This window comes from Dermochelys coriacea, chromosome 4, assembly GCF_009764565.3.
Source record: "Dermochelys coriacea isolate rDerCor1 chromosome 4, rDerCor1.pri.v4, whole genome shotgun sequence".
NCBI classification, from domain to species: domain Eukaryota; kingdom Metazoa; phylum Chordata; order Testudines; family Dermochelyidae; genus Dermochelys; species Dermochelys coriacea.
The window spans coordinates 143659445-143673256 of record NC_050071.1 but is presented as its reverse complement, the minus strand read 5'-3'; the positions used below and the strand labels follow the sequence as shown (position 1 = coordinate 143673256).

Sequence of the window (13812 nt, the reverse complement as noted above, 5' to 3'; positions counted from 1 at the left end):
ATCAAGGGCTTTTATTCACATACCACAAGGACCAGGAGGCATTCAGTGAAATTGAAAGATGGTAGATTCAAAATTGATGAAAGGGAATATTTTTTTCACACTGTGTATAAATTGCCCATGGAACTCATTGCCGCTGGATGCAGTTAAGGACTTAGAAGCTAGACAACCGGACTAGCCAGAATTTTTTCATAGTTAACACTCACACAGTTTTTGGAAGGGATATAAACCCTTGTATTTAAGGGTTTGAACTAATCTCTAATTTACGTTATCAGCTTTTTGGGGGGCAGAGACTGTCTTTTTCTTCTGTGTTTGTACAGCACCCAGCACAGTGCAGTCCCAGCCCATGACTGGGGCTGCGGGGCACTCCCACAATGTAAATACTATTCATAGGAAGTATGAGACCTTAATAGGGGGCAGATTATCCCATTTCTGCCTGCTGTGGGATTCTTACACCCTGCTTCTGGAGCTGGCAACTGGCAGCGGCAGGAGACTGGACCAGTGACCCAAGGTTCAATCTACTCTGGCGGTTCCTAAGATTTGCAGCTTTGACTCTTTGATAGAGTGGCGGCTGCACTGATGTTCCTGGGGCTGTCCCTGTCTTGCCGGATACTGGGAACCAGCCCTATTCTGAGTCTGTTTCTAATGCCGTGCTCTTTGCTCTGCAGCATACCGGACCGTGTGCGGTGTCAACGGGCCGCTGGTGGTGCTGGACAATGTGAAGGTAACAGGCATGCATTCGTTGGTACTTTATCCTATGTCAAATGACTGGGCGTTAACCCTATGTTTTCTCCCCACCTCTGCTTTGGACTCTCCCTCTTGCTCACACACAGCCCTTGTCAACCCCACTTGGCCCCCGCCTCTCCCATGAGTGGCCCCATTTTCTCCCTCTGATCCCTCCTTAGTGGTACCGTAGGATATGAGTCTAAGCCAAGTGGCGGGGGTGGGGGCTGGGAAATGTATTCGAGTTACCCAGGGAGAGGCATCTCTCTGTGCCCTCGAGGCCAGTAAGGCCCTGAACTGGCCCGTCCCTTCTACAGCCCTCCTTGGAATGACTGAAAGGGTTCGGGGGCAGAGAGGCACCCACAAGCCAAACCCTTTCCCCCTTGAGCCCCTAAGCCACCCAAACCCCACTTAGGGGCTAAGGTGGGAGGACGGGGCTGGGTTTAACTCTGCTGAGCCCTGATGCCTTCTCAACATGCCCCTCCTCTCCCGGCCCCCACAGGCAGCACCTGGTTCAGCACAAAGGAGCCATTCGCTGCCACAAAGACATCGCAGCCACCCAGCCGTGGCCTCGTGCAGAGAGCCCCAGACCTCGGATGGGGAGAGGTTTCCTGCTCTTGAAACCCTGAACCATTCAGGAAGAGCTTGTTTGCTCCCCTTGGCCCCAATCCCGTTCCAAGGGGGATGGGGGCTGCCACTGAGCTCACCGGGATCAAGATCGGGCCCCCTGTGTGGCATTTCCCCTCCGACGCAAAGTGGGAGGGAAGCTGCCTCCAGGGTTTGTGCCCATAATGAACAGATGCCCCCTAGGGCCGCACGATTGGCCTCCTCGTTACCGCTTCCCCTGATGAACCAGCCAGAGCCGACAGGGCAAGGGCCCGGGGCCCAGCATGGGGAGCCTCCCACTTAGCTTGTCCAGCTGGCCAAGGAGGGCCAGCAGCGGAATCGCCTGGAGCAAGGGGTTTGCCCCCCTGCAGGGAGCAGGGAGTGCACAAGAATGAACGTGACCCTCTCGGACCCACGGCAGAGGGCCAGGCTTCTGTGTGGGGGGGGAAGGGTCTGGTTCCCCCCACGTCATCTCTCCCAGCCTTCCCTCACAGAATCACAGGTCTCCCCTGGATGTAAAGGGCCATAAGAGGGGCCTGATTTGAGCCGCATTAAGTGAGCAAGAAGGAGCCAAGGGGGCTTGTAGAAGGTCTGCAGCTCCCTGATTCCCCATTTCCAGCCGCTGGGTTTAGCCGGAGCACAGAGCCGTTCAGCCCATGCCCCCATTCCCACAGCCATGCCCCCTATGCCTGGGGCTGCCCGGGGGGTATGGCGCAGACAGAGGTGCTGTGCTGATTCTTTGCCACTAGTGATTCCAGGGGCGGCTCATGTGCAGCCAGATCCACTGGGTTGCTGGTCTTTCTGCCCCAGTGGGAGTCAGGCCATGTGTGTAAGAGTGGGAAGGGGAGGGACAGTGACTCTGATTCTGATCTACATCTGTGCTGGGTAGTTGGGCAGGACCCAGGGAGGAGGGGTGGGCTTTGCTGGATTCTCCTTCTTGTGCAGCAGGATTATCTGCTTTGCTCCAGTCAGTGATCCCACCGCCCCCGCTCCCCCACCCAGCAAGGCCACAGACGATAGTTGGGTGGCACAGGTGTTGCTGCTGGCAGAAAGATGGGGCAAAGCACAGATGTAGGTGGACTAAGGCCAAGGCATTACACGCCTGTAACAAGGGTGCCTGCTCCTGGAGTCACATGAACCATGGGTGCAAAGGAAAGCTTGAAAATATGACCTAAGGGTAACCAATGCAGCAACTGCATCCTCCTGAGTCTGCTGAGAGCCTGTACCAATAGCTCTGAGAAGGGGAAATTGCCCTATACATCACAAGGGGATGTTAACCCCAAGACCCACTGTTCAGCCCAGCAGTTCAGCCTGCAGGCAGCACAGTGGGCCTGGGGCACTCACCCGAACACTTACACCCCTGACGGTTGGGGTAAGTCCTGGGCAGGCACCCTGCTACCTCTGCTCCTGTTCCCCTGAGGGTGGGTGGGGTGGGGTGGGGTGGGGGAATGAACCCCAGCTGTTGTCCCTGATGCTCCTGGGGGGAAAGGGTGGCTCTCTGGGAAGGGGTGGGCCCCCCGCCATCACCACTTTAAGAGGGAAGTGGAGACACTGGAGTCCTTGTGTCATGCCCAGGGCCCCCGAGTGGCTGAACCGGACCCTGCCCAGGTGCAGTGACGGGAGGAGCAGAACAGGGCATCTCTGGGGGCCTAGCATGCCCTGAAGCTCCCTATTCCCAGAGATGACGTGGGAGAGGGAGAAGGGCTAGGTTGTCTCTCAGGCATTGGTCCTCCAAGGTTTTTAGATGCCAAACTCCCATGGGGTGGAGGTGCCTAAATGTCTTGGAGGACATGGGCCTGAGATCCCGAGGGAGCTTCTGGGGAAGGGAGCTGCAGGGCGTGGGGGTCGTGGATCTTGCAACTGGAGCCCATTCGGCGTGGACGGATCAAGGGGGAGCCCTGCAGCGCCCTCCCTCCCCCTCCCCGAGCAGAGCCATGCGCCCAGCACTGGAACAGCTGGTTTGTGGTACGGGTTGCCCAGCAGCACTCGCTGCAGCTGGTCTGTAACCAGAGGGGTGGGAGCCTGCATGGAGGAGGGGTCTAGATGGGCCCTGGGTCTGAATTAACACTCATCAAGGGGAGGAGGGACGGCCTGTCCTGGCACAGCTGAAACCCCTGTTGGGCCGGGCAGAGAACAACGGAGCGGTACAGTCCTTTCAGAGCCCTCCCTGTATTCTGTCCCCTTCCCTCCTTGGAATGTGCTGCCTGCTTAGAGCTCTCCCCGCGGGCTGGACGATATGATGCAGCCATGCTGGAAAGTATCCATAGTATATGGCACGAATACTGTAAATGCAAAATCATGTTTAGTTTGTGTTTGGCTAAATCCTATGCTAAGCAAATGGGAGGGGGGGGTTGGTAGACAGCTAAAAGGTGACACATTTTATAAGTGCTTATGTACAAATGCTAGAAGTCTAAATATTAAGATGTGGGAACTTAAGTGCCTGGTATTAAATGAGGATATGGATATAACCGGCATCACAGAAACTTGGTGGAATGATGATAATCCATTGGACATGGTAACACTGGAAGGACAGAGTAGGTCGTGAGGGTGGGGGAGTAGCACTATATGGGAAAGAAAACATAGTCAAATGTAGTAAAAATTTTAAATGAACCAAACTGTACCATAGAATCTCCATGGATAGAAATGTAGTGCTTGAATAATAAGAGAATCGCAATAGGATATACTACCAACTGCCTGACCAGGATGGTAATGGTTACTGTGATATGCTCAGGGAGATTAGAGAGGCTATAAAAATAGAAAATTCAATAGTAATGGGGGATTTTAACTATCCCCATATTAACTGGGTACATCTCACCCCAGGATGGGATGCAGAGATAAAGTTTCTTGACACTATAAATGACAGCTTCTTGGAGCAGCTAGTCCTGGAACCCACAAGGGGCGAGGCAATTCTTGATTTAGTCCTAAGTGGAGCGTAGGATCTGGTTCACAAGGTGAATATAACTGAACTGTTTGATAATAGCAACCATGATATAATTAAATTTAACATCCTGGAGGGGGAGGCACCAAAGAAGCCCACCAAAGTAGCTTTTAATTTCAAAAAGGGAAACTACACAAAAATGAGGAAGCTAGTTAAACAGAAATTAAAAGGTACAGTCCAAAAAGTACGAGGAGTACTTGTGGTACCTTAGAGACTAACAAATTTATTTGAGCATAAGCTTTCATGGGCTAAAGCCCACTTCATCAGATGCATGCAGTGGAAAATACAGTAGGAAGATATATATACACATACATATACAGAGAACATGAAAAAATGGGGGTTGCCATTCCAACTCTTAACGAGACCAATCAATTAAGGTGGACTATTTCAGCAGGAGAAAAAAAAACTTCTGTAGTGATAATCAGGATGGCCCATTTCAAACAGTTGACAAGAAGGTGTGAGTACCGGTAAGGGGAAAATTAGCATGGGGAAATAGCTTTTAGTTAGGGTAATGACTCATCCACTCCCAGTCTTTATTCAAGCCTAATTTAATGGTGTCCAGTTTGCAGATTAATTCCAGTTCTGCTGTTTCCCATTGGAGTCTGTTTTTGAAGGGTTTTTTTGTTGAAGAATTGCAACTTTTAGGTCTGTAATTGAGTGTCCAGGAAGGCTGAAGTGTTCTCCAACTGATTTTTGAATGTTATAATTCTTGACATCTGATTTGTGTCCATTTATTCTTTTGCATAGAGACTCTCCAGTTTGGCCCGTGTACATGGCAGAGGGGCATTGCTGGCACCTGGTGGCATATATCACATTGGTAGATGTGCAGATGAACAAACCTCTGATAGTGTGGCTGATGTGATTAAGTCCCTTGAATAGATATGTGGACAGAGTTGGCAATTGGCTTTGTTGAAAGGATAGGTTCCTGGGTTAGTGTTTTTGTTGTGTGGTGTGTGGTTGCTGGTGAGTATTTGCTTCAGGTTGGGGAGCTGTCTGTAATTGAGGACTGCCCTGTCTCCCAAGATCTGTGAGAGTGAGGGATCGTCCTTCAGGATAGATTGTAGATTCTTGATGATGCGCTGGAGAGGTTTTAGTTGGGGGCTGAAGGTGATGGCTAGTAGTGTTCTGTTACTTTCTTTGTTGGGCCTGTCCTAGAGTAGGTGACTTCTGGGTACTCTTCTGGCTCTGTCAATCTGTTTCTTCACTTCAGCAGGTCGGTATTGTAGTTGTAAGAACACTTGATAGAGATCTTGTACGTGTTTGTCTCTGTCTGAGGGGTTGGAGCAAATGTGGTTGTATCTTAGAGCTTGGCTGTAGACAATGGATTGTGTGGTGTGGTCTGGATGAAAGCTGGAGGCATGTAGTAAGTATAGCGGTCAGGAGGTTTCTGGTATAGGGTGGTGTTTGTGACCATTGCTTATTACCACTGTAGTGTCCAGGAAGTGGATCTCTTGAGTGGACTGGTCCAGGCTGAGGTTGATGGTGGGATGGAAATTGTTGAAATCCTGGTGGAATTCCTCAAGGGCTTCTTTTCCATGGGTCCAGATGATGAAGATGTCATCAATGTAGCTCAAGTAGAGTAGGAGCATTAGGGGATGAGAGCTGAGGAAGCGTTGTTCTACGTCAGCCATAAAAATGTTGGCATATTGTGGGGCCATGCCGGTACCCATAACAGTACCACTGACTTGAAGGTATACATTGTCCCCAAATGTGAAATAGTTATGGGTGAGGACAAAGTCACAAAGTGCAGCCACCAGGTTAGCCGTGACAGTATCGAGGATACTGTTCCTGACGGCTTGTAGTTCATCTTTGTGTGGAATGTTGGTGTAGAGGCTTCTACATCCATAGTGGCCAGGATGTTTTCAGGAAGATCACCAATGATTGTAGTTTCCTCAGGAAGTCAGTGGTGTCTCCAAGATAGCTGGGAGTGCTGGTAGTGTAGTGCCTGAGGAGAGTCTACATAGCCAGACAATTCTGCTGTCAGGGTGCCAATGCCTGAGATGATGGGGCGTCTAGGATTTCCAGGTTTATGGATCTTGGGTAGCAGATAGAATATTCCTGGTCGGGGTTCTAGGGGTGTGTCTGTGCAGATTTGTTCTTGTGCTTTTTCAGGGAGTTTCTTGAGCAGAAAGTGAAATCCCTGTAAACGGAATGGAAACTTTTTAAAAACACCATAATAGAGGCTCAAATTAAATATACCCAAAATTAAAAAACATAGTAAAAGGAGCAAAAAACTGCCATCATGGCTAAACAACAAAATAAAAGAAGCAGTTAGAGGCAAAAAGGCATCCTTTAAGAATTAGAAGTTAAATCCTACAGAGGAAAATACAAAGGAGCATAAACTCTGGCAAGTGAAAGGTAAAAATATAATTAAGAAGGCCAAAAAATAATTTGAAGAGCAACTAGCCAAAGACTCAAAAAGTAACAGTAAAAAAAAAATAACATGTTAAGTACATCAGAAGCAGGAAGCCTGCCAAACAATCAGTGGGGCCACTGGATGATCGAGATGCTAAAGGAGCGCCCAAGGACGATAAGGCCATTGCAGAAAACCTAAATGAATTGTTTGCATTGGTCTTCACAGTTGAGGATGTGAGGGAGATTCCCAAACCTGAGCCATTCTTTTTAGGTGACAAAGATGAGGAACGGTCCCAGATTGGGATGTCATTAGAGGAGGTTTTGGAACAAATTGATAAACTAAACACAAATAAGACACCGGGACCAGATGGTATTCACCCAAGAGTTCTGAAAGAACTCAAATGTGAAATTGCAGAACTACTAACTGTGGTATGTAACCCGTCATTTAAATCAGCTTCCATACCAGATGACGGGAGGATAGCTAATGGGACGCCAATTTTTAAAAAAGGCTCCAGAGGTGACCCCGGAAATTACGGGCTGGTAAGCCTGACTTCAGTATTGGGAAAACTAGTTGAAACTATAGTAAAGAACAGAATTATCAGGCACAGAGATGAACATGATTTGTTGGGGAATCTTTGAGGGAGTCAACAAACGTGTACAAGGGTGATCCACTGGATACAGTGTACTTAGATTTTCAGAAGTCTTTAACAAGGTCCCTCACCAAAGGCTCTTAAGCAAAGTAAAGAGTCATGGGCCAAGAGGGAAGGTCCTTTCATAGAATCATAGAAGATTAGGATTGGAAGAGACTTCAGGAGGTCATCTAGTCCAGTGGTTTTCAAACTTTTTTTCTGGTGACCCAGCTGAAGAAAATTGTTGATGCCCGTGACCCAAGGGAGCTGGGGATGAGGGATTTGGGGTGTGGGAGGGGCTCAGGGCTGGGGCAGAGGGTTGGGGTGAGGGCTGCAGGGGGGGCTGGGAATGAGAGGTTCAGGGTGTGTGAGGGGGCTGTGGGCTGGGGCAGGGGGCTAGGGTGTAGGAGGAGGGCCAGGCTCTGGGCAGGGGGTACAGGCTCTGGGGTGGGGCCAGAGATGAGGAGTTTGGGATGCAGGAAGGGGCTCTGGGTTTGGGGGGGCTCAGGGCTGGGGCAGGGGGTTGGGGTGGGGAGGGTGTCAGGGCTCTGGGCTGGGGGTGCAGGCTCTGGGGTAGGGCCGAGGATGAGGGGTTTGGGGTGCAGGAAGGGGCTCTGGGTTTGGGAGGGGACTCAGGGCTGGGGCAGGGGATTGGGACACGGGGTTGGGACGCAGAGTTGGGGCATGGGGTTACCTCAGGCGGCTCCTGGTCAGCAGTGCAGTGGGGGTGCTAAGGAAGGCTTCCTGCCTGTCCTGGCACCGTGGACCGTGCTGCGCCCCAGAAGCAGCCAGCAGCAGGCCTGGCTCCTAGGTGGAGGTGTGGAAGTGGCTCTGCCCAGCTCTCGCTCGCAGGCACTGCCCCCCCAGTGAAGCCGGTGCTCAGGGCAGGGGCACAGTGTGGAGTCACATGTCCCCCCCTGCCTAGGAGCTGGACCTGCTGCTGGCCACTTCTGGGGTACAGGATGGTGTCAGAACAGGTAGGCACTAGCCTGCCTTAGCTGGGCAGCATCATCGATGGGACTTTTAATGGCCCAGGACTTTTAACGGCCTGGTCGGCGGTGCTGACCAGAGCCACCGCGACCCAGTGCCTGACCCAGTCCTCCAACCCCCTGCTCAAAGCAGGACCAACCCCAACTAGATCATCCCAGCCAGGGCTTTGTCAAGCCTGACCTTAAAAACCTCTAAGGATGGAGATTCCACCACCTCCCTAGGTAACCCATTCCAGTGTTTCACTACCCCCCTAGTGGAAAAGTTTTTCCTAATATCCTACCTAAACCTCCACCACTGCAACTTGAGACCATTGCTCCTTGTTCTGTCATCTGCTACCACTGAGAACAGTCTAGATCCATCCTCTTCGGAACCCCCTTTCAGGTAGTTGAAAGCAGCTATCAAATCCCCCCTCATTCTTCTCTTCCGCAGACTAAACAAGTCCAGTTCCCTCAGCCTCTCTTCGTAAGTCATGTGCCCAGCCCCCTAATCATTTTCGTTGCCTTCCACTGGACTCTCTCCAATTTGTCCACATCCTTTCTCTAGTGGGAGGCCCAAAACTGGACACAAAACTCCAGTTGTAGCCTCACCAGTGCCAAATAGAGGGGAATAATCACTTCCCTCGATCTGCTGGCAACGCTCCTACTAATACAGCCCAATATGCTGTTAGCCTTCTTGGATCAGTCAGAAACTGGTTAAAAGATAGGAAACAAAGGGTAAGAATAAATGGTCTGTTTTAGAATGGAGAGAGGTAAATAGTGGTGTTCCCCCTAACAGGCCATCCTGCAAAGGCAGCTAGATTTCTTTTCTTATATAATTGCTTTCTCACTGTGTATGTAGGTATTCACCTACTCCTGATGCATCCGATGAAGTGAGCTTTAGCTCACGAAAGCTTATGCTCTAATAAATTTGTTAGTCTCTAAGGTGCCACAAGTCCTCCTTTTCTTTTTGCAAATACAGACTAACACGGCTGCTACTCTGAAACCTACACCTGTGTGGCTTTACCCATTATGTAAAATGCCTGTATTTCCCCAAGGCCAGACTCTGCAGTGAAAATCTGGCATGACACCATGGTCTTTGAAAGAAATTCCTCCCCATTGACACCAGTGGACACAGACTCTTCCATCCGTTGTGCAAACTGACTAGATCTGTTGGCTGTAGCTACTGTTACCTGGAGGTTTTAGTAGACGGGGGAAATACTGTTGCTTGGTTTGACAAAGTGACCTCTAGTGGACTCTGATGTGCTGCTCATCCTGCATTTTCAGAGCAGATTCAGCCTGGCTATAAGTTCCATGGACATGGATGGGCTGGAGTTGTGTGTCCACTCACACCAGGCCCTGCTTTGCTTCCTGTTTGCTCAGTGATGGGGGCATGATCTTCTGGCTCGGGCTCGGGACTAGGGGTTCAGAGTTCTGTGTTTGTCACCAATCTCAGTGCTTGTCTAGAGATCAGGGATCGAACCCACCTGCCTGAATGAGTTCACTGTTATTGTAACCCTGCTGTCCAGGCTCTCTTCAGTGGCAATAAGTCAGCTCCCGAGTTAAAAGCGGCCAACGCTAAAGCCAGGAAAGCTGCATTCCATACGTAGCTGCCCGTGGATCCAGCTGAAGGGTTATGCCTGGTAATAAATAAATGCTTTGTTGATCAATTGCAACATCATGGATCATGGCGATAGCACCTTTCATTCTGACATGTGCAGGATGGAAATGAATAAGGTCAGTTAAAGAGCTGGACCACGTGTTTGTTTGCTTTAAAAGAAGGTTTTTACTGGAGATTTAAAGTCCAAAGTTCACAGGCGTAGATGCTCAGTAGCCAGGGAAACTGTACAGTCCTGGCTGAGGCTAAGCCAGCAGGCCAGTTGCCGGTGCGCGCAAGGAAGGGAAATGGAGCAGGGCTGCTGGAGGTTTGGCAAAATGCCCGTCCCTTGGAACTTACACAATTTGGCAACTTTAGGGAAGGACAGTGGGACAATGCCAGAGCTTAGAAAGCAAAAGGAGGGCTGGAGGGTGCCGTAATGGGATATAGGCCCATCTGTGCTAGTTTTAATCTAGCTAGCACGGGTAACAACAGTAGTGAAGATATGGCAGCCGACTAGCAACCTGAGTACGTACCCAGGTCCCCAGCAACTTTGTACTGTGGCAGCTGGTCCACACTGACATCTGAGCTGCCACGTCTCTACTATGATTGTTACCTGGGTTCATTAGATTAAAGCCTATCCGCACTACAATCTTCATGGGCTATGTAGACTTGACCCTTGGTTCTAATCCAAGCCTGGTTAGTAGAGAGTGACCATGGTACATGTCCTTCCCTGGTGTAACTACATGTTAGTCCGGGGGATGTAGCTGTAGCCAGAAGGTGAATTACTCCCTTGCTCAAAATGGGGGTTATGGGAGGGCAGGGCAGTGGGGGGGCAGCTTGCCCTTTGCACCTGCCCTCATCCTCTCCCTGCTCTGTGGAGAAGGAGAGGCTTTCAGATGTGGCAGCTTTCACCAGCCTGGCATTGACTGAAGGTCCAAGCGCAGACCGTGATTCTGAGCCAATTTCCCTGCTAAAACATTAGCTGTTTAGACGTCTTATGCCAGGCCTTTCTCTCTGGGCTGGTGCGATGGAATTCCAGGCCAACTTACTCCACACCAGTTGCCACAAATGGTCCCTGGCTCTAAGTGGGAGCTGGCTTTAAAGGCAAGAGAAAAGTTATGTGACAGGGTTGGGCCAGATGGCTATAGGAGAGTAATAGAAGACAGATATATTAGCCCTAGGCTAAATAGGTCCCTTTTCCCTGGATAAGGTAGCGGGGAAGGTTCTAGAACAATCAGGAACCTTCTGGAGACAATTAAGGCAGGCTAATCAGGGCACCTGGGTTTTAAAAAGGAGCTCACTTCAGTTTGTGGTGTGCGTGTGAGGAGCTGGGAGCAAGAGGCACTAAGAGCTGAGCATGAGAAGGCGGACTGCTGGAGCAGTGAGGAGTACAAGCATTATCAGACACCAGGAGGAAAGTCCTAAGGTGAGGATAAAGAAGGTGTTGGGAGGAGGCCATGGGGAAGTAGCCCAGGGAGTTGTAGCTGTCGCACAGCTGTTCCAGGAGGCTGCATTCCACAGGGCCCTGGGCTGGAACCCGGAGTAGAGGGTGGGCCGGGTTCCCCCCAAATCCTCCCAACTCCTGATCAGACACAGGAGGAGTCAACCTGGACTGTGGGTTCAGAAAAACGGCCAAGCTGAGGGTTGCCGTGAAGCTCCAAGGCGAGCAAATCCGCCAATAAGCGCAAGACCCACCAAGGTAGAACAGGAACTTTGTCACAGTTGTTTAAATCTGCCAGCAATTAAATCACCTGGTTTTGTGCAGGAGCGAACGTTGGGGTCAGTTTTCAAAGGCCCAAAGGGGAGTTTGGGGCCCAACTCACACTAATGGTCAAGAGGAATTGGTTCCTAACTGCCCTCTGTTTCCTCCTCCTTACTGCTGGTGAAACATTGGTGACCCTTGCTTAGGATGCTGACATCAGGCATCCCTCTATGGGCCAGTCCCAGGGACAAGAACAGCTTTACAGCTCGGACAGCGCCCCCATTAGTGCAAGGGACAACAGTATGGATGTCTGATGCTGACGGTCCCTCTGCATATGCCTATGGTCTCGGTTCAGCACAAAATGGCCCCTCAGACAAGACTTGAACTCCCATTATTCCAGACCCTTGGGATGAGCATGTCTAACAACACAGCTATATAAATGGTGGCTAGCATGTTACATTTCCCCATAGCACTAGTATAAGCCTTCAGCCCAAGTGGCTGCAGCCTGCATTTTTGGTGCCGAAAGTACCAGGTTCAGTCCCCGCTCACAAGCATAGTGTGTGTATGCAGGGACATTCTTATCATTGTGTTGACATCTCTGGACTCCCCATATTTAGCCATTCGAGAGGAGGCAGCAACCTAATTAACACACCACTGGGACAGCTGTATCTTCTCTGTTGCTGGGCATTTTCCCAGCAGGACTGGGTGTCTGCATAAAAGATCTGCTCTGGTTCGTGTAGGCCTGGCTTGATGCATAATTGGACATGAGGGAGGCCTCATTTCTTGGGAGACTGGATGAGGGAAGTAAATGGAGCACCAGGCTGAGAACAAAATGTCTGTACTAGCTATGATAAGGGGGAACACCCAGGGAGCCACTGACAGTGGACAAGATACCAGTGGGTAAGATAAGCCTGAAACGTAAGAGGAGGTAAAGAGCATGTCATGCATGGACAGTGCGTGGCCAGACTATGCTGTACAGAGACTGGTTCCTACAAAGTGACCAAACAACGTGTCATGCAGTATACAGTAAACGCACTGTGATGTGCAAATGGATAGAAAGGAAGAGGTTTGCTGGGTAACTTTGCTGCCCTTTACCCACCCCTTATGCTTGAGGCTTGGCAGCTCAAGTGTAGTTTGACCATATACCAATAAAGAGACCTCAGAGATGAGTTCAGAGTCGAGCTGAGCGCTTCGGAACCCAGCGGCTAAGGTCTTGGAGGCTACGCCAGCAATTCAATCACAAACTCTAAGGTTTCAGAGTAGCAGCCGTGTTAGTCTGTATTCGCAAAAAGAAAAGGAGGACTTGTGGCACCTTAGAGACTAACAAATTTATTTGAGCATAAGCTTTCGTGAGCTACAGCTCACTTATGCATGCCAGTATCATGGGATGAAATTCTCTGGCCTGTGTCACGCTGAAGGTCAGACTGGCTGATCACAATGGTCCCGTCTGGGCTCCCCATCTATTGCAGCTATGGTTTCGATGGCTTCACACTGACAAGCTTTGTGGCACAAGTATCATACTCAAATGTTAAATAGCAATCAGTCAATAACTACGACTGAACAGTTATTTGTCTACGGGCTGTCCAGCAGTGCTCATTGCCCCATTGTCTGAGCCCCTCACAAATTCTCATGAATTTATCCTTGCAGCACCCCAGTTAGGTAGGGAAGCTCACACCCTAAATAGACAAGGGAGTGTTGTTTATCCCCACTTTACAGGTGGGAAACTGAGGCACAGGGAAATGAAGGGACTTGCCCAAGGTCCCGCAGTAGGTCAATGGAAGAGCTGGGAATAGACCCCAGATCTGCTGAGTCCCAGTCTGGTGCCTTATCTGTAGAAGTGATTAATATGAGGAGTGAGTGTGAAGAAAGATTTGGAATGAAGAGAGACATTTGTTCAGGCGGGGCAGGAGGGAGCTCCAGGCCTAGGAGCCGCATGGCAGGAAGCATGAAGGGACACAGGGGAAGGATGCAAAGGTGCAGGAGGTTTGGTCAGGGGGCGGGGAAGAAAGCAGGAAGAAATGAGCACGAAGGGGCAATGGGGAAGCCGAGGAGCCCCTTGAAAGTGTGGAACAAGGAATGGGAGGTAGGCACAGTATGGGCCATGCTCCGAAGCAGCGAGCACCCAGGCAGTGCTCCTGCTGCCAAAGGAACACACAGAAATATTTCTGATCATTCAGCTGGAAGTGTGGGCTGGGGACGCCAGCCCAAGGGGTTACACTCAGATCCAGGCTCTCGGATGGACATTCCCACTGAGCTAGGGTGGGAGCCAGGCATCACACAACAGTTGTACCAATGTG

General features: G+C 50.4%; 1 protein-coding gene across 2 annotated transcripts in view; it reads left to right on the top strand.

Annotated features, from left to right (window-relative positions):
* ATP6V1B1 (ATPase H+ transporting V1 subunit B1) overlaps window positions 1-13812 on the top strand; it is an 83387-nt gene that overhangs the window by 31239 nt on the left and 38336 nt on the right. For both annotated transcript variants that reach the window (XM_038401061.2, XM_043512864.1), the window contains one exon: window positions 666-721. In XM_038401061.2, coding sequence (XP_038256989.1) covers window positions 666-721 — 56 coding nt within the window. The remainder of the gene's footprint in view (window positions 1-665; window positions 722-13812) is intronic.